This window comes from Vombatus ursinus, unplaced genomic scaffold, assembly GCF_900497805.2.
Source record: "Vombatus ursinus unplaced genomic scaffold, bare-nosed wombat genome assembly UNPS02000577.1, whole genome shotgun sequence".
Lineage (NCBI taxonomy): Eukaryota > Metazoa > Chordata > Mammalia > Diprotodontia > Vombatidae > Vombatus > Vombatus ursinus.
In genome coordinates, this window is record NW_020940355.1 from 118,014 (window position 1) to 137,946 (window position 19,933).

At 39.3% G+C, this 19,933-nt stretch overlaps 1 protein-coding gene across 2 annotated transcripts in view; it reads left to right on the top strand.

Moving 5' to 3' along the window:
- KIAA0319 (KIAA0319 ortholog) overlaps window positions 1–13,705 on the top strand; it is a 116,857-nt gene extending 103,152 nt beyond the window's left edge. The window contains exons 18-21 of one of the 2 annotated variants that reach the window (XM_027862468.1): window positions 735–857; window positions 3,570–3,660; window positions 9,417–9,508; window positions 13,129–13,705. In XM_027862468.1, coding sequence (XP_027718269.1) covers window positions 735–857; window positions 3,570–3,660; window positions 9,417–9,508; window positions 13,129–13,304 — 482 coding nt within the window. In that variant the 3' untranslated portion in view covers window positions 13,305–13,705. The remainder of the gene's footprint in view (window positions 1–734; window positions 858–3,569; window positions 3,661–9,416; window positions 9,509–13,128) is intronic. The other variant, XM_027862536.1, reaches the window with a different exon arrangement.
- Window positions 13,706–19,933: the final 6,228 nt, after the last annotated feature.

Sequence of the window (19,933 nt, forward strand, 5' to 3'; positions counted from 1 at the left end):
ATTTTACACATTTCTGAGTTTCTAAACTTTTTTTTTTGTGTTGTCTGCTGGTCTTTGCATGTTGTCTGCTGCTTCCGCAAAACTCCCAAAAAATTCCTATTTAATTTCTTATGCTGAACTGTGAGATATTGAAACCGTGATGGGGAAAGTTGTGATGTGGAAGGGGTAACTGTAGATATGCTGGTATTCGTATTACTAGATGTCTTAGCCAACTCCTAGGACAAGTAACATTCCTAGGGGACCACCTTGTCCTTTGAATGTAATTCTTATTATGTGAAGGTAGCACTTGGTACTGGGGGAGCAACGAACAACATGATAATACAATTTTGATAATGCAACATTGATTATATATTTAATTTTTTTCTGACATGCAAATCCATGTGTGAGCTTTTCAGCAGCCTTTCACTGTCATTTGCCTGATAGAATGTAAGCTCCATGAAGGCAAGGGCGATTCCTTTTTTGGCTTTGTATAACCAGCACCTAGCAGAGTGCCTTGCGCGTAGTAGGTGCTTAATAAATATTTGTTAATTGATTGCTCTCAGATGAGATAGTTGAGAGTTGAAGGCACACTTTCAGCATCATAGGACATATACCAGAAGAATATCAAATCATTGAGTATTTAAGGGCCACTGTATTAAGATGCAAAAAAAGTAAAATATGAGGCCTTTTGCCCCTGAGGAACTCAAGATCTGTCTCTACTGCGGTAACTATTACCTCTCCCATTCTGGTCCCAGTTTGCCATTTGAAATGTTCTGGCCATGGCCACTGTGATCCCATTACCAAGCGCTGCATCTGCTACCAGTTGTGGATGGAAAACTTGATCCAGCGCTACCTCAGTGATGGAGAAAGCAACTGTGGTAAGTTCGGATGAAGTAGCTTTGCAAAGATCCTAGGTTCCTGCTGGGAAATAGTCTTCTGGATTTGCAAATGAACTCACCTCTTTTCTCAGCCTAAAGTAAATTGAGAAAACAGCTCCGTGAATCCAGTCAGTTAGAACTTGCTAACAACCCACAGTGGTTTGAAAAGTGCTTCCTGGGCCCTGCTTTGGCTGAAACCTAGAGCTCACTTGCGTCTTGCCATTGCTGGCAGATGTCCTGGCCCAGTTTCTTAATTGGCTGTTGGACCCCAGGGCTTGTGGCTCTGGAACCTCAAACAGAATTTGCTCCTAGGCACTAAGTGGAAAAACCCAAATGCCCAAGGCCATCAATAATCTTTCCCACTCCACCTCCCCCAAGCTAATTCTGTTTGGGATTGTTCTGGAATCCAGTTATCTCCCACTCCATAGCCCTGGAACAAGAAAAGTCACTGAAGGACAATGTGAGGGTTTGGGGGAAGGGGAGTCCAGAAGGCTAGTCACATTCCTTTAGTTGATCACACGTCTGTTAGCCACAAGGCTTTTACATTGGCCTGGACTCTAACCCTAAATGAGGGCCTGCTACAGAGAGTTAATTAGAGGTAGAAAATGGACTGAAAAGAGAGCACTCACTCCTTCAAGCTCTCGCAGAGGACTGTCCTGAGCGTTGAGAATTTCTGGCCTTTTCATAACAGTGTGATAGGAGTTGGAAGGAAGTTGATCAACAAGTCAGACAACCTGGAATCTAGTCCTGACTCTACCATTTATTAGCTATATGACCTGAAACAAATCTCTTCATCTCTCTGAGCCTCAGTTTCTTTATCTACACAATGGATATAGTGCTGTTCCTCGCCTTGTCTATCTGTACCATATGCCCCTTCCCCAGCACCCTCAAACTGGCTTATGGAGAGGTGGAGTGGGTAATGGGTTGGATTAAAGTCCCTATTGGAGTCCTTTCCAACACTGAAATTTTGTGTTTTTGTGAAATGTTGAGTCTTTTCTCCTCCCTCACATCTACTTTCTTGCTGTTAGTAGTTTCAGTCGTGTCTGATTCTTTATGACCCCATTTGAGGTTTTCTTGGCAAAGTTACTGGGGTGGTTTCCCATTTTCTTCTCCAGCTCATTTGACAGATGGGGAAACTGAGGCAAACCGGGCTAAGTGACTTGCTCAGGGTCACACAGCTTGTAAATGTCTGAGTCCAAATTTGAACTTGGGGCCTCCTGACTCCAGGCCCAGTGGTCTATCCACTGAGCCACTTAGCTGCCCTTATATTTGTTGATGGTCAGTTATTTACTTTGGCAGAAAAAGTGCCATTACAGATTACTGTTAATTCCATGCAATAACTCCCTTCAGTTTTATGGGTGACTCCTTTAAATAGGTGACGTCAGAAGTGACCCATTGCCCCAACATGACAGTGTGACAGACTGATCTCAGCTGGATTTTGTGTTGGATCAGAATAGGAAAATAAGTCAGTCCCCACTACCAAACTCAGTCACGAGTGGAGTGAAGCTGGCACCAGCAGAGCAGGCCAGTGATCCAGGGAGGAAATTATCTTAAAGTAATCAGGCAAATGTATACCTTGGAAAGTAAATTTGCGGATCAGATAAATAGATGGGCATAGTGTTGGAGCCACCTCAAACTAACCCACAGAGTTGATTGTTTAATTTTCAGGTGAGGATTTATTTACACCTTGGTAATCAGCAAGATACAAATCAGGGTCCGATTTATTGCTTTGTTGATTGTCTACTCTACACAAAAGAAAATGTGGCATAAAATGTTATTAATAAAGCAGATTAAAGCTAAAAGTGTGACCTGCATTTTTGGAGAGCTTGTTGTTAAACATGTACCAGCATGCCACTGGGCTAGAGTGGACATGATAAAGGAAGGAAATTAGGATTTTGAATTCTACAATTACATTCCTACATATCCCTGTTGAAAGTATTAAGACTGTGGAGAGAAAGGCTAGTTGAATTCATCTCTTGTACTGTGTAGGCAGGTTGTGTTTTAGGCCTTTTTTGTTCCCCTGTATAATTTCTTTATGCCTAGAGCTTTATCCATGAACAGATGTGGAAGGAATGTGAATTGGGAAGAGTCTGATCTATTGCTTGACTCAGTGTTAAGTGCAAGATCCCACAGATAGACACACGACAGCCACATTTTTCTTTCAGCTAGACCCAATAGTTTCTTTAGGACAGAGGTGGGGAACCTTCGGTCTTTCACTGTGAAATTTGGATTCAATCAAAGGACCGCATTTGAGGACCTAGAGGGCCACATGTGGCCTCATGGCTGCAGGTTCCCCACCCCTGCTTTAGGACCCTAAGGACTTCATAAATGTTTCCAGACAAGGTAACTTTTGAATTTCTCATGGTTTTCAAACAAGTGTTCTCTGTGAGACACACGAATGTATAACCTATCAGCAGAGGCAACGATCTTCTGGAATCACAGTTGAATTTGAGTAATTTTGGAGTCCTCTGTTCTGCTTGGCATAAGAACGCCTAGCATGTGGAGAGAGCAGCTTCAGTATTAATTGTGTGACCTTCAGTTCTCCTTAGACTTGTACCCCACCTCGTTGATGGTTCTGTGTTAGTCAGGCAGGTGGAATCAACAGCATGAATCTCTGCTTGTAGAGCCTTAAAACTATTTATTCAGTGTGAAATAGCATACATCAAGTTGTTCTGCAAAGTGCAAAAACATTTTGGTTTTCTTGTTTTCCAGAATGGAGTATTTTCTATGTGACTCTGCTGGCTTTTACTCTGATTGTGATAATGGTGGGTTTTACTTGGCTCTGCATCTGCTGCTGCAAAAGGTACCTGGTCGGCACATGTATTTTTAATAAAATAAAAGACATATTGAACGTGAGATGACAGCCCTAAGGTCTTCTGCTTGGGACTTGTAAACTGCTAATCTGCTTGACAAAGGAGACGTGATAAAGTACTTTACAAACTACTTCTTTGAGGTGTCTTAACAAATTAACTCCCTCCCTCCTCAATAAAACTATTCTTACAAAGGCCTCACATCTTAGAAGAGGCTAGCTAAATTACTCTAGTTTAGGAGTTTTTAACCTGGGGTCCATGAAATTATCTTTTTAAAAACATTTTGATAATATAACTGGTTTCTTTTGTGTAGTTTAAAAAACATTGTTCTGAGAAGAGCTCCAGAGGCTTTACCAGACTGCCAAATAGGTCCATAACACACAAAAAAATAAGAACTTTTATTCTAGGTCAAATCCTATTTTCTTCTTTTTTTTTTTTTGCTCCCTCCCCCCCAATCCTCCCAGTTCTTCTTGGCGCTCTTTAGGGCTTTGCTAATCAAGACATTCTTTAGGGGAGAGTACTAGAAATCATTATGGGTTGAAAGTTTTGATTATTTTTATTGCACCTGATAAAAATATGAATTACCTTTACTCCTTTTGATAAATGTAAAATTTTAAGAGAGATCCCGTAGGCAAGGAAAAATCATGCCTAATGTTTTACCTTGTGTCCTGTTCTCTGGAGTGGCCCCCTGGGAAGCTCCTGAGGTTGTCATGACAGCAGACTAATCTCAGAATTCTTTGTCAGGCCTATTGTGAGCAGACCCAACCATCACAGAATGACTCTGAATGCCCCGAGAACAGAGAGTATGAGGTATTTCTCCACATGAGCCTGCATAAGTAATTGTGCCAGATACATGTGGCCAGAATGAAGGGCTTCACCTTAAAGAAAATTTTTTTTTTGAAATTATGCTGCTACAAAGCTGGCAGCACAACCAGTGTGGTGCCAGTCTGCGTCATACCACTAAACAATCTCGACCTAGATCATGACTAGGCTCTCACACTTTCTGAAAGGAAAAACTGGTGCGAGAACATCAGAACAGTGCCTCAGCCGCAAGTCAAGTGTTGCCTGAACTGGATTCCACAAATACCTGCTGAGATGGTTGCCGTGATCTGGATTGTTTTGAAAATGCTACGGCTGTATGTTACACAAGTTGATAAGAAAATGATGAAGTTAGTGTTTTGTTTTTACCATAGGAAGCAACATGATATGAAAGTGCTCTTTGTTCCTGTTCAGCATACATTTGGCACGGTTTGGTTGTTGTGTGTTTGAAAAATAACTCCCCAACACATGGGAAGAGCCCCATGGGGCCGTTTAGTTGGGGTGTATGTTTGGAAAAGAATGATTGGTTAAGCCAATTGATTAACCATATTTCCTTTCTTAGAACTGTCTTTCCAATTCCTTACTATTCATTCACTACCTCAATGAGCATTTATTAGGTACCTATTATGCATGGGCTAGGTTCTGGAGTTGAAAAATTGAAAAACCTAGAGTCCCTCCCCATCGAGGAGCTTATAACCTAGTATATTTGCAGGTATACAAATCATTAGAATAGACATTAGAATATGTTTAACTACGTAGAGTACATATACTCTATTGAGAGCAGAGATCTTGTCTTAATTTTGTATATCTTGAAATGTCTAGCACAGTTGCAATAGATGAATGATGAATGGTGGTTGAATGAATGGATGGATGGATTGACAAAATGCTATTTAATTTAACAAATTAAATTTAATAAGAATTCTATTTAAGCACCCACTTGGTACAAGGTATTGGGTGTACAAAGTCCTACTCTCCAGGTGTTTATGCTTTATTTAGGGGTGAAAGGGATGTAACATGTATAAAAAATAAGCATAATAAAAAGAAGAGTGTGATGTAGTCAAAGAAGAGATCCCAATACCATGCTCTAGGAATATTTGAGGAATAATAGACTATTTTTGGCTGAGCAGATCAGGGAGGTCTTCAAGAAGAAGGTGACAACTGAGTTAAGACTTGAAAGAGATAAAGATTCTGAAAGGCACAGATGAGAGATTTTTATTAGTGACTAAGATACAAGCATAGATGATATGCTTATCAAATTTGGAAGTGACACAGAGCTATAAAAAATAGCTAACATTCTAGATGACAGATTCAGAATCAAAAAAGATCTGGCAGGTTAGAATGTTAGGCTGAATCTATTAAGATGAAATTTAATAATAACAGCTGTGAAGTCTGACCTTTGAGTTAAAAAAAAATCTACTTCACAAGTATAATGATGGGAGAAGTGTGGCTGGATGGTGATTTTTTTCTTTTTATGGGGCTTTTAGGTAACTGGAAGCTCATTATGAGTCAACAGGATAATATAGCATCCAAAAAAAAAGTTAATGCAATCTTGGGCTCAATTAAGAAAAGCATAGTGTGTAGGATTCAGCAAATATCTGACTTATTTACTAGACAGAGATGGCAACTAAAAGCAACATTGGTCTAAAATATAACTCATTTGTAAAATCTTACAAAGAATGATGAAAAGTTTTATTTCAGAAAACAGGTGAGCAGTGGAAGGTTAATCCATTTTACAGAAACCTTAGAAAGAGATCCAACTAAGCAAAATAATCCTTAGGGTATTTAAGGACAAAAAAAAAAAAAAAAAAAAGGAAAGAGGACTACAAACAGAAGGAAATGGAAAAGATCTTCAAGGATAACTACAACACACTATTTTCTTTAGTGCAGTTAAGTGGCACAGTGGATAGACTGCTGGGCCTGCAGTCAGGAAAACCTGAATTTAAATCTGGTCTCAGACACTAGCTGTGTGACCCTGGGCAAGTCACTTAACTCTGTTTGCCTCAGTTTCCTCATCTGTAAAATGAGCTGGAGAAGGAAATGGCAAACTGCTCTAGTATCTTTGCCAAGAAAACCCCAAATGGGGTCATGAAGAGTCAGACATGACTAATTGACCAAACAATGACCACAAATTTCATATCTTGCAATTTTGCTTAAGTTATTGTTTCAATTAAAGAAAATTTTTAGTTGACTTCTAGGGTTGTCTAAGTATACCATCATATCATCTTCAGAAAGCAGTAATTTAGTTCCTTTGTGTCAATTTCTTTTTCTTGTTTTATAGTTATAGATAGCATTTAAATCGAGGATTATGTTAAATAGTAATGGTGACAATGGATAATCTTGCTTTACCCTTATCTTACTAGAAAGGCTTCCAGTTCATCCACATTAATTTTAGATATATACTATAACATATTAAGGAAAGGTTAATTTATTCCTATGTTTCCGTGGGTGTGTGTTTGTGTGTGTGTGTGTGTGTGTGTGTGTTTTAACAGAAAAGGGTCAAAAGTTTTTACTTGATCTATTGATATAATCATACAATTTTACCAACCCTGAATTCCTGGTACAAATCCGTTCCGACCATACTCCATAATCTTTGTGATTTTAGCACTTAGCATCTTAGCACTTAGCATGGTACATTGCATAGATGAGGCACTTAAAAAAAAATCAGTAGGCTTACTTATTGATTGATTCCAAACCTCCAAGGTCCTTCTGCAGAATTGTATCTCTATCCACCTTACATGCTATAGTCTACTTTACTGAGTAGGTTGAAGGAAGGAAATCATCCAGGGAATTCTTTGAAACGAAGTCTCACAAAATTTTAACTTCCTATCACTTTAACCTTGATTCTACCACCTCCCTCCAAAATCTTTAATTATATCCTTTTTTTCAACTTTTCTCTATTAGTACTATCTCTTTTACCTAAAAACACAATGAAGTCTCTCCTATGCTGAAAATGTATACACTTGACTTAGACACCCTACTTCAATCTACCATCTAATTCTCTGTGACCAGATTTTTCAAACACGTGGGCCACATCCAGTATTCCTTCATTAAATCCCTGAAATGTGGCTTCCATCTTCACTTTCACTACTGACACAGCATGGGGGGGCCCCAGTGACCACCAAACCCACGGCTTTTTCTGAGTCCCTATTCCCTTGCCTAGTTAATTTCATTTGATTGGTGCAGTGTGGCAGGGCTGCTTTTGCTCCTCAGTGATTTCTCTAAAGCCTGATACATTTTTGTGTTTATTTTACATGTCTGTGTACATGCTGTTTCTTTTTTTATTTAATATTTTCCCCAATTACAGGTAAAAACAATTTTCACATTCTTTTTTCAAATTTTGAGTTCCAGATTCCCGTCCCCCCTCACTGAGAAGGCAAGCACTTTGACATAGGTTCTACATGTGTTGTCTGCATGCTTTTTCCCAAAAATGATATGAGAGATCGACATCCTGTAGTAGGGAGAGCACTAAGACTTGCCACCAGGAAAGACTGTTGTATGAACTTGGGGAACCTATCAGTCTCAGCTTTGTTATCTATAAAATGGGGAAAATAATATTGTCAATACCTACTTCACAGAATCTTTGTGGGGAAAGAAAAGAGCTATGGAAGACTTCATATGCTGTATGGCACTGCGACGTTTGCTTGCTACTAGGCAGATGAGCAGATAGGCAGCGCTGCTGTCGGCCAACTTTTTGTGGGATGGGCTATCCTCCCTTGAGGCCTGACACTCTCTCTCTCTCCTTCTTCATCCCTCCTCCCTCCCTCCCCTTTTTTCCCTCCTTTTCCCCTCTTCTTCTCACCCTTTCTCTCTCTCCCCTTTTCCATCTCTCTCCCCTTCCCACTTTTTCTTCCTCCCTTTCAGTCTTTTTCAATAATTTATTCTTCTTGGGACAGCCAGGTGGCGCAGTGGATAGAGCACTGGCCCTGGAGTCGGGAGGACCTGAGTTCAAATTTGACCTCAGACATATCACACTTACTAGCTATGTGACTCTGGGCAAGTCACTTAACCCCAATTGCCTCACCAAAACAAACAAACAAAAAAAAGCAATAATTTCTTCTTCTCTTCACCCTTTCTTCCTCTAATCTTCAGACTTTGAGCCTCCAGTAAGATATCTTGCTCTGGCAGACACATCACAAATCACCTTTCCTCTCTCCCCACCCCATACATAGTGCAGTCAAGCAATAACAAACACAGTTTAGCTATTCAGTTAATCAACAGCTTTATTACACATTCAGATTTTAGAAATAAAGTAAACCCTTAAATATACTAGGGAAGATGCCCACCAAGCCAGGAGGGAAACAACAGATTTAAATAGAGTAGGCCTGCACAACTTGTGGCCCACCAAAGCGGCCCACGGGCGGTCTGTTGTGCAGGCCAGTTTTACATCCTCTATGTTTTTCATGGGCCAACCAAAATCCTTTCACAGGCCGCAATCTGCGCATGGGCTGTAAGTGGCTCATGGACCGAATGTTGTCTAGGCCTGAAATACAGCATACTGGAGAGACAGGGAAAGCGGAAGGGAAATGCAGGGCTTTCTCTTCAGCCTAGATTCTAGCAGCACACAGGTCCTAACCCAGTGCAGGTCATGTAATCCTCTGTCTCACTGCCCTAACATCAGGGGTCCTGGCTGCTGATGACCCCCTAAACATTCCTGTTCCTTTAAGTTAAAAAGTAGGAGGCTTATACAGGGAGTCAAGGTTAGCATGCCCCAATGCCTCTGCCCAAGTCTCTGGAATCCTGTCCTTCCCCTGAGGCCTGCCCAAAGGCTCATAATATAGATAAATGTAAAATATTATTAAAAAGTGGGAGCTACACTTTTAAGGTAAGACATCTCCTTTAGGTCTAGCCACATATTTTTGTGTATCCGTTATTACCTTGGAGAGTTTACCTTTCTGAGAATTTGATTTGTGCTTATTATTTTTCCTTTCAGACAGAAAAGGACTAAAATAAGAAAAAAAACAAAATACACCATTCTGGATAATATTGATGACCAAGAAAGACTGGAGCTAAGTCCTAAATTTGGTAAGACATTTAACAAGATGCTTTCATACATACTATCAACACATGATTTAATTCAGACATTTGTCCCAGAGTTATCACGGGTGAATTTGAGGGCAACAGATCCTGTCAGGAGACTTGGCTGATGTCAGTTCTGTCAATGGCTCATTGTGTAACACTGCTAAAATTATGCCTCTTTGGGCATCTGGAGAAAATAATAGTTGACATTATTCAAGGCTATAGGGATAAAGGAAAGTGATAACTTGTAAAATTTAATTAAGAGTTGATGAAGACCTATGAGAATATTTGGGGAAAAGACACACTAAAAATATTTTGTAGGGGGTGTGCATTGTATGGTGTATCTCAGAACACACCATGAGTATAACCAAAAGATAAGCAAAGGAAAATCATTTCCAATTAACACTTAAGCATAGAAGCAAATACAACTCAAAACACTCATTTTTCCTGGATTTGGGACTCAATGGATGAGTGCAAGGAAATGTAATGTTCTGGTACACTCCAATCTATTTATTTCCAAATGCCTTTTCCTCCATGTCCCCCCATAACTGCCATATACTAGAGCAAATGCTCGACTTGAAGCCAGAAGCCCTGGGGTCAAATCTCTAAAATTTACTGTGTCACTTTGGGTACTTCATGAACCTCAATTTCCTGTTCTATAAAATGCGAGAATTATACTACATGAACTCTAAGGTCCTTTCCAGTTCCTAAAATTCTATGAATCATATGAATGATTTAGAATGAACAAATACACATCAAAAATCATACCAATTCATTTTCAGTTATTATTCATGTAAATACAGAAGCAGGGGGCTTTTCCAAGATTGGTTTGTGCATAGTGCATTTAACCCAGGTGGCGTACTTACTTTTATTTTAAAATCATCCTATGACTGCCTTAAAAACAATTCAGTGGTTGTTAAACACAGTCCGGTGCAGAGCAACGTACCAAGCACTGGGGTTACAATTATCCTTGCCCTCAAAGGAAATCATATTCTACGGACAGACATGTATATTCAGATAAGTAAATACAAATTAATTTGAGAAGAGAAAGCACATTAACAATTGAAGGGGAGGTGGGGTTTGGTCTAGAAAGTCTTTGATAGGAGGTGGCACCTGAGCTGAAGAAAGCCAGATTCTAAGAGGCAGAGGAGAGGAGGGTGTGCATTCCAGGCGTGGAGGGACAGCCTGGACAAAGGCATGGAGGTGAGAGATGGAATCCCAAGTTCCCTAAATAGCTAATAAGCCAGTTTGGCTGGAACATATTGAAAGGGAGTAACATCAGATATCAAAAAAGGTAGGTTGTGGAGAGATTTAGGTGTTATGCTGTGAGAAGACATAGAGACAAGAGAAGAAATACTGATTTGGGGGTACAGCTAGTTGGCCAATCTGGTTGAATACGAAGTGTGTGAAAGGGAATAATATTAATATGTCTAGAAAAGTTGCAGTGAAATTATGTAGGATTTTAAATGCCAGACTCAGTGGTTCATATATTATCTTAAAGGTTAATAGGGAGCCATTGAAGATTTTTGAGCAAGAGAATGGCATGATATAACAAAGTTATATCTTGTAGGAGAAAATGATTTTGGCAACAGGGTGGAAGATGAATTGGAAAAAGGAAAAACTGGAACAAAGTGAGACCAATTAGGAGCTTATTGCAGTGGTCCAGAAGAGGGGTGATAAGGGCCTAAATGAAGATAATGCCCATGTGAGTGGAAAAACAGATGTAAAAAGGCTGTTTTGAAGGCAGAATCACTAAGACTTGGCAATAGAGTGGATATGAGGGATGAGAAAGAGGACATAGGCAAATTACAAATCCAGGATATGAACTTGGGGGACTAGAAGGATGGTGGCATCTGCAACAGAAATAGGAAAGTTTGGACAAGGGGTCAGTTTAGGGGTGAAGAGAGAGAGTTCTGTTTTAAATATGTTGTGGTTTGAGACATGTCCCAGTATGCAGTTGCCGATGTGGGAATGGAGCTCAAGACAGGGTAGAGCTAAATATGTAGCTTTAGGTCATCTGCATGCACATGGTAACTAAACCCATAGCATCTGCTTTGATCATTAAGGGAGAGAATGTAGAGAGAGAAGAGAAGGCCGAGTTCTGAGTCTTGAGAGACACCTATGCTTTGGAGACTGAGAGATGGATTATGAGAAAGTCTGCTTTTGGTATCTTTTAATTCCTGGGTACTAATTCAAGCAGCATTTAATAAGCAAATTCTGATTTTGTGAGGCTACTTGAATTCCCATCCAAAGGAGTACAACAGTATAGTTACTCATGACTTTTCCAAACTGCCAACTCTTGAGTCACAACAGAATGAATTACCGCAGCTGTATATCATTATGGTTGAAGTCCCGAGAGGGCAAAAGATAGTGCTACCACCTTGAGTTTATGTAGTATCTTTGTTCAAATACTCAAAATGTTTCCTCATGTGTAATGTCAACGCTGCTTTTTTATGTCTTTCCCCTAAAGTCAGTTCCCAATACTAGCTTCCCTATTGCTTTTAATGGAAGCACAATTTGACATTTGGACCCTCCCTATGTACAATGTTTCCCAACAGATTTCTCTGACTGTATCCCCAGCACTTAGCATTGTGATTTACACATAAGTGCTTAATAAATGCTTTTTTTATCCATCCATCCATTCTCCTAATCAAGAGTAGTCATTTATGGTTCTTCTCCTTTGACTCCCCTACCCTTATCACCAAGTCCATCCTTCCTTCACAATGTCTTCTGCATCTGTTTCTTTCCAATTAGTACCACCCTAGTTCAATCTCATCACCTCACACCTGAGCTATTGCAATAGTTTTTTAACTGATCTCTTTGACTATAATAGCCTCTTCAACTTTCATTTTTTCTCCCCTACACACCGTGGCCAGATAAATCTTCCTAAGACATTCATTTAATCAACAAATCCCTCCTGCTCACAGGGGAAAATCCAAACTTCCTAGTTAGGCATGCAAGGCCTTCTACAATTTGCCTATAACCAACTTATCCAACTTTATCTGTAACTATTCCTCTACCAAAATTTCACCTCAAGAATCCTGTCATACACATAGAATCATAGGATTTTAAAGGTTAATAGGACATTAGAATTCACCTTGTCTAATCTCCTCATTTTACAAAGTACATAAAGTCTGAGTAAAATGTGTAGTTTAAATAGCATTATTAATTATTATTATTATTATTAATAGTATCGTATACTGTTGTTGTTCAGTCATTTCACTCATGTCCAACTCTTTATGACCCCATTTGGGGTTTTCTTGACAAAGATACTGGAGTCCAGCTCATGAGGAACTGAGGCAAACAGGATTAAGTGACTTGCCCAGAGTCATATAGCTAGTAAGTGTCTAAGGCCACATTTGAACTCAGGAAGATGAGTCTTCCTGACTCTGGGCCTGGCACTCTATCCACTGGACCCTCTAGCTGCCCAGTATTATATATTAATTGTACATTAATATATACTAATATACTATATTAGTATTACATAGTAATATTAGTATTATAGTATTTATTTTTAACCTGAAGAGTATACTGAAAGTTTTTTTTTTAACCTCAAATGACAAATAGAGAACTAAGGGTAAAAATATAGAAGTTCTGTCCTAATTCTTTTGTTTGCTCATCCTCAGGAATTAAACACCGGAGCACAGACCAGAACTCCAGTCTGATGGTATCAGAGTCTGAATTTGAAAGTGACCAAGACACAATCTTCAGCCGAGAGCTTGGAACGGAGACTTCGAAGAACTCTGTGTTTGGATCCATCAAAAATGGGATTCCCTTCACTTATTGCTCCAAGGACAGATAGTTAAGCTGTTTTCAAGTGGGCGGAAATACTGAGCTGCCACAAAAAGAATAAGTTGAGACTTCCCCCAACATTTTTTTTTTTGTTTTCAAAATCAAAATCTTCTCGTATGATAGGAGAGTGAAACAAGTTTGTCCAGCATAGTTCAGAGGAGGTTAGAACAAAAAACTAACTCATGTTATGGTTAAAATAGGAACAGGGAATACTAGCATATTTTAACTCCTCCTACATTGTGCTGCGTGTACAGTCCCACATTTTAAAGACTTATTGGTTGGGAATCTTGACACCAAAAATCACTACTTAGGGTGGTTATTAATGGGAAGAAGGATAACATTAAGCTTTAAGGTACATACAATTTGTGCTTTACATTTGGTTTTCCATCATTAAAAAAAGCTCTGTACAAAGTTGGTACAGTATGTGTTTTAAGGCTTTATATAAAATAGCCCATATTTAAATAAAACTTAACACGTGATTACGGGCTCCATCTTCAGAAGTATAGCTTTTTCAAGTTAAATAAAAACAAAGACTGCAAAGCAGACTTTTTTTTTTTAATTTTAATTTGCCAGTATGTCTATGGTAGCACATAATAGATTTGATTGTGAAGCCAAAAGCAGACTGAGGCATTACCCCATCTGAGGACTTCCAGGCCCCAGACAGAAGCAACATTCTCCTTGCCCCCAACCACACTTATATTTTTATGTGCCCCTAAATTATCTTCGAGGCCTGATTAATAATAGAAATAAGGCAAATATCACTGACTAGAGATGAGGAATGGAAAGGGAGATGGGATTTATATCTTGTTGATTGGAAACTAGAATGCCACAATCTGGGGAGAGAAAAGTATAACTGCTCTGGATCTCGTCAACTGAACTGAACCGGACTGTAACCTGAAGATGGCTGGTGGCAAACAGAGCAGGCTAGAGACTGGAGAGTCAGGAATCAAACAGAAGTTTAATTTCAAAGTGAAGGAAATAGCTTGCAAGCAAGGAGAGATTGAGACACATGTGCCGCAGTCCCACCCCCAGTGGGGGGACCTGAGGCAGTGTGGGGAGATGTCTGTACTTAATACCAATGGTTGCACAGTGAGCCTGTCATTCTGATAATGAGGGGTAACAGCAGCATCGTGACAAGTCTGATTCATAGCAAGGTTTCATGACCAGAACTCGTCCAAGCTTGTTCAGGCTTGTCCGAGCTCAGAGAACACCTGGTGTTGGTCAAAGCAATACAATAATATTTCTGTGATTTTTGCCAGAGGGTGAGCGCATAGGATTGTTGTTATGCCTAGCTCAGGCTTGCTTGCTGGGCCTTAGTCTGGAAAACAGGTGTCTCCTAGTATCTTGACAGTCTACATGCAGTTTCCATTATTCATTCCCTACATAATTTTCTACACTTTCAGACTGAGAGAGTCATTAAAAAAAGCATCTCCAAAAAAAGCTGCAAATAATAGATTATTTCATGAGAACAATCTGGCCTCGCTGTAAGAAAAAGCTTTCTCAATTACTATTTTTTTTTAAATTTCTTGGTGAGGCAATTGGGTTTAAGTGACTTGCCTAGGGTCACACAACTAGTGTCAAGTGTCTGAGGCCACATTTGAACTCAGATCCTCCTCACTCTAGGGCCAGTGCTCTATCTACTGCACTACCTGGCTGCCCCAAGAAAAAAACTCTCTAACAAAGTTATCCAGAAGGGAAGTGGGTTGCTTTGGGATTCTCCTCATTGGAGGTATTCAAATGAAGGTCAGATGCCCACTTGTTGGGTATGTTGGTTATGTTGTAGGGCTTTTTGTTCAGGTATGAATGAGTTGTATTAGATAATCTTAGGGAACCTCCCAGTGCTATGATTCTGTGACTGTGAACTTGGCTTTCATCTGGTGTGCTTTAAAAATTTGTACAAAACGAAGTTCTTAGGGACATAGCTAAAATTTCATCGGGATGGAAAATGCTATCCACATCCAAAGAACGAACTATGGCATTTGAATGCAGATCGAAGCATACTATTTGCTATTTTTTTCTTCTGTTTTGTTTTCTCTTTCTTGTGGTTCCTCCTATTGGTTCTAATTCTTCCTTATAACATGACTAATGTGAAAATGTTTAATAGGAATGTATATGTATAGCCTACATCAGAGTGCGTGCCATCTTTGGGAGGGAGGCAAAAATTGAGGGGTGAGAAAAATTTAAAACTCAAATGCTTATGAAGTGATTGTTGATAAATTAAAATAAATTAATAAAAATACAAAAAAATTTCATCAGGAACAAGGGAAAAGGGAAAAATAACAAAATAAGTTCACCCCTGCCAACTCCTAGTTATACTGGATTTAATTGTATTAAATTAAGTTGACTGAATCACTTCTGTTTTCACCCCATTACCCACACTGAGTGCAAGCTGTTAGGGTGGCCCTAGTCAGTATTTTTTTTTTTTTTTTAAAGAATTAGGCTGGAGGGTTGGCCTGATCATAAATGAAAACCATTTTGTAGCCTCAAGCATGCCTTTATTGTAAGAGGCATTGTATTAAATAACTCTCTACCATATCATCCGGAAAGAGGTGGACCTGCCTTGTGTTAATCAAAACACAAATGCAGCAGTTAAACTACCAGAGTGCGAGACAGAAAATGTCATTAGAGCGGGCAGATGAGAAAAACAGGCCAGCATCTTCTCCTTGCTGCCTCCTCCTAATATTCATATGAATAGAATATTCTTAATTGCTTTATTTTGCTGGTGAATGGGAGAGTAATAATGAGACTATAATTGAAAACACATGTCCCCAATTGCACATCTGCTTTTCAGAAAAATTGCCAATTAAAAATCATTCAGGATCAGATGGAGCATGTGCTGCTTCAGCAGCCTGAACTCATAATGCTGACCCCTAGGTAGGCAGGTAAAGCTAGAATTTAAATTAATTCAATAAGCATTTATTAAGTGCTTACCATGTATGAGGCACTGTGTTAAGCTCTAGGGATACAGAAACAGGTGTGGAAAACGGTCCCCTGCTCTTTTGTTTACCTCTACTGGAGGATACAGAAAAGTAAAGAGATGAGTGAAAAACAAAGGATATTTTGGGGTATACTGGGATTTCATTAGTGGATCGGCAGGCTATAGTGAATGTGCATACAGAATATAACGAATGGTCATGGAACCAAGAGCCACTTAACAGATCTCCCTCTCCCTTACTATCGATGTTCATTTCTGTTTTAAGAAAGATGACTACTGGCTGTTGATAAACAATTTCTGACTGGATCTTTCATGGAATGATCTAGAATTCCTAAGACATAGGAGAGTGAGCTCTAGGATTCTCCTCTGAATATCTTAGTTGCAAGTCCAGCTGTAACAAAGGAAGTATCAATTTTCCAGTGTGTCTTTAGGCTTCTGACAGCCCACACTCACAGCTGGGAGCTTTACATGTACTGAAGGCTAAAACAACACTGCTATATAAAAAGGCAATGAGGTAGGAAAGGGTTATTAACCAATGTGTCAACGATCTGGTAGACAGGTGCTAAGAAGCACCCTTCCTCTTGAATGTGAACATGTTACTATGGACTTTGTCCCAGGAGTATTTGTAGACAAATGTGCGATTTATTTCATGCATTGACATTGCCCTGGATCATTTCTGAAATAACAATATCAAATATATGTGCTCCTCTTAATAAAACTGTTTTGTTTTTTTTTGTTTTTTTTATGTAACTCCTGGTCTTTCTTATGCTTCTGAAGGCTTAACAAGGCTTTGGTAGATAGGAGAGATAAAAGTGTTGTTCGGAGAGGGCTGGTGGTAAAAAAGACCAGATTACTCAAAAGCTTAAGGGTTACATATAGCTATATCTATGAAACTTTCTTCACAGGGAGTAAATTCCTTTATCTTACCCAAACCAGGAGAAAAACTATTCACAATGTTCAGGATGGTAATAAATAATAGCTTGGATTTCTAAAATGAAGCTTAAGTGAAAAAAAAAAACATTTATGGCATAACTAGTAGGTTCAGCTTTTTCTCTATTAGTTGCTACTAATAGCGCTTTACTATTTGATCCAAATCTTTAAGCATCATCAAGAAAATGAAATTCTTTCAGTGTTGAAAATAATAGAAGATAAAACGTTTAAATGTCCAGTTGCCAACATAATTATGAAAGATGTGACCGAGTTTACCAGGTCAGTCCAAAACCTGGTAGTAAAAGTAGTATCCTTCAAGTGATCACAGGCAAAGAATTAGAGCATTGATCTTTTAGGGCAAATATGATGTCATTAAATCCTAAAATTTGTAGACAGTGATTTTATAGTCCACCTCCTTCCCCCATTAACAATAACAACTGTTTGCAGACTTCATTCCCCAAACTGATAAGTGCATCAAGGCATCCTATACTTTTCAACAGTTTAACTTAACTGGGAATCATTAAAAGCCCATATTAATGTTTCTCCAACTACACAGGCCGTGGAAAATTTTTTTTTCTGATTGTGCTCAAGTTTGAAATTAAGGAATATTTTTTGCCAATGGTTAAACATCTGTTGTGATTATATCAGTATCTCTGTTTTGCAGGAGTTGGGTTGGTCATAAGGTTCCAAGACTGACATCAGCACCAGAAGAAAATGCAAATCTTTATAATCTATCATGGCACCTAGAAAATAATTCATAGCACACATAATAATTAAAAAAAACTATATTAAAGTTGAAAATACCAGAGAGCTGATAAATGAGTGTTGGAGCAGAGTATCTGGCAGGGTAGTGAGGGTTGGGCTCCTTTATTAGTTTCACGTCCCAAGAACGATGTATTATGGATTATGTTTGTAAACCTCTGTCTTCCAAACCCTTTTAGGATTATGCCATTAAGAGTGAGAAATCTTTCCTTCCACAGATTTTCATTGTTAGACTAAAATATTAATAGTTTCATAGCATTCTTTCTTCTGATATAACTCATTAAAACTTGTTCTATACACGTCTGCTGTCCAGTTTGTTGTGAGATAAATCTAAAAAAGTAAAAAGTTAAAACAGTAGTAAGAGGATGATAAATCTGGTTGAAAACACTGGCCTTGAATAAACATAGGACATCCCTTGTTAAGTGCATTACATCCTTAGCCAAGAGCCCATTATGCTTATATTTTAAAACTACATCTGGATGCCCACTTCTAGACACTACATGTTAGACTATCCGGAGAGAAAGGTCATCAGCTCAGTGAAGAACCTCAAGGTCATACCACTTGAGGAATTCACAAAGGAATTGGAAATGTTTACCCTGGAGAAGATAAAACTTTGGACACATGACAGCTATCTTCAAGTATACAGGTATGACTGTGTCATTCATCTATCAAAAGAAACCAGTGGTTCCCTGTTACCTATAGGATAAAACACAAAAAGCTCCACCTGGCTTTTGTAGCACTTTACAACATGGCTCCCACTTACCTTTTCCAGCTATACCATGTTTAATCCTCTTCACACACTTTGGTCCAAACTGTTGTGCTAGCTGCAACTCTGCTATTGCACAGGCTGCCCTCCATGAGTGGAGCGTTACCCTTTCCTGCATCTGCCCCCTGAAAAGAGCCAGTTTTCTTCAAGCGAAGTTTCTGTACCACTTACTCCAAGAAGATTTTTTGGATTTCATCTCTTATCCCACTCCTACCCAAATATTAGTACCCTTCTTCCTGAAATTATATACTTTATATTTACTTACCTGTATACATATGTTATCAATCTAGGAGGATGTCAGCTCCCTGAGAAAAAGGATGATTTTATTTTTGTCATATCTGTCTCCTAACCCAGCGCCTGGCACATGGTGTGTTTGTGTTTTTATAACCATTAAATTAAAGCCTGTTATGTGGAAGAGGGATCAGATTATGTTGTTTGGCACAATGCAGAACTGAGAGGAATAGGTAAAGCTTGCTACAGCAGATTAAAAACAAATTTAAAGACAAACTTGCTAATAATCAAAACCGGCCAAGGGTGGGCGTAGTATAAGCTACCTCAGGAAGTAGTGGGTTTCCCCCTCTCTGGAGGTCTTCAAGCAAAGGCCAGCTGCCTACTTGTTGGGTATGCTGTATATGGCAGACTAGACAGCCAATGTGGTCCCTTCCAACTGTGTGATGCTATAACAAACTACAACTGACAGGATCTGATACTATCTCTGGAGAACTACCATACTGGTCTGAGCAGACATTTTCCTTCCAAAATGAGACCCTAAGTGAGGCCTATGATTACATTTTTAGTATGATAACCACTTTAAGCATTCTTGGCCAGCCCAGAAGGAGGAGAGGCATTAACAACAGCTTCCCCATCCACTTGCACACAGGCTGGAAGAATCTGTGGCTGGACGCCCCTACTGCTGGTTCTATCACTTGGGTAAGGCACAGATTTCAACTACATCCTTGGCCTGAGGGCCCCTAGAGATAAGGATCTCACTTTAAAGTCTATCAAATTTTCCTTTCTATTCAATGATGAGGCTGAAGAGTGGAGTTGGGGGGCAGGTAGGCTATGGAGAGCAGCTCCTCCCCCTTCCAAAGCATTTTCAGTTTCCTCCATTTTCCCTTCCCCCTTTGAGGACTTATTTCCCTGGATGATGCAGAGATGAGCTCAATGTCATAGAATAAAAATACTGTCAGCGGAGGTAGCCTCACCCCAAATAATGGGATTTTCAAGCTTTGAAATAGAGTAGCCA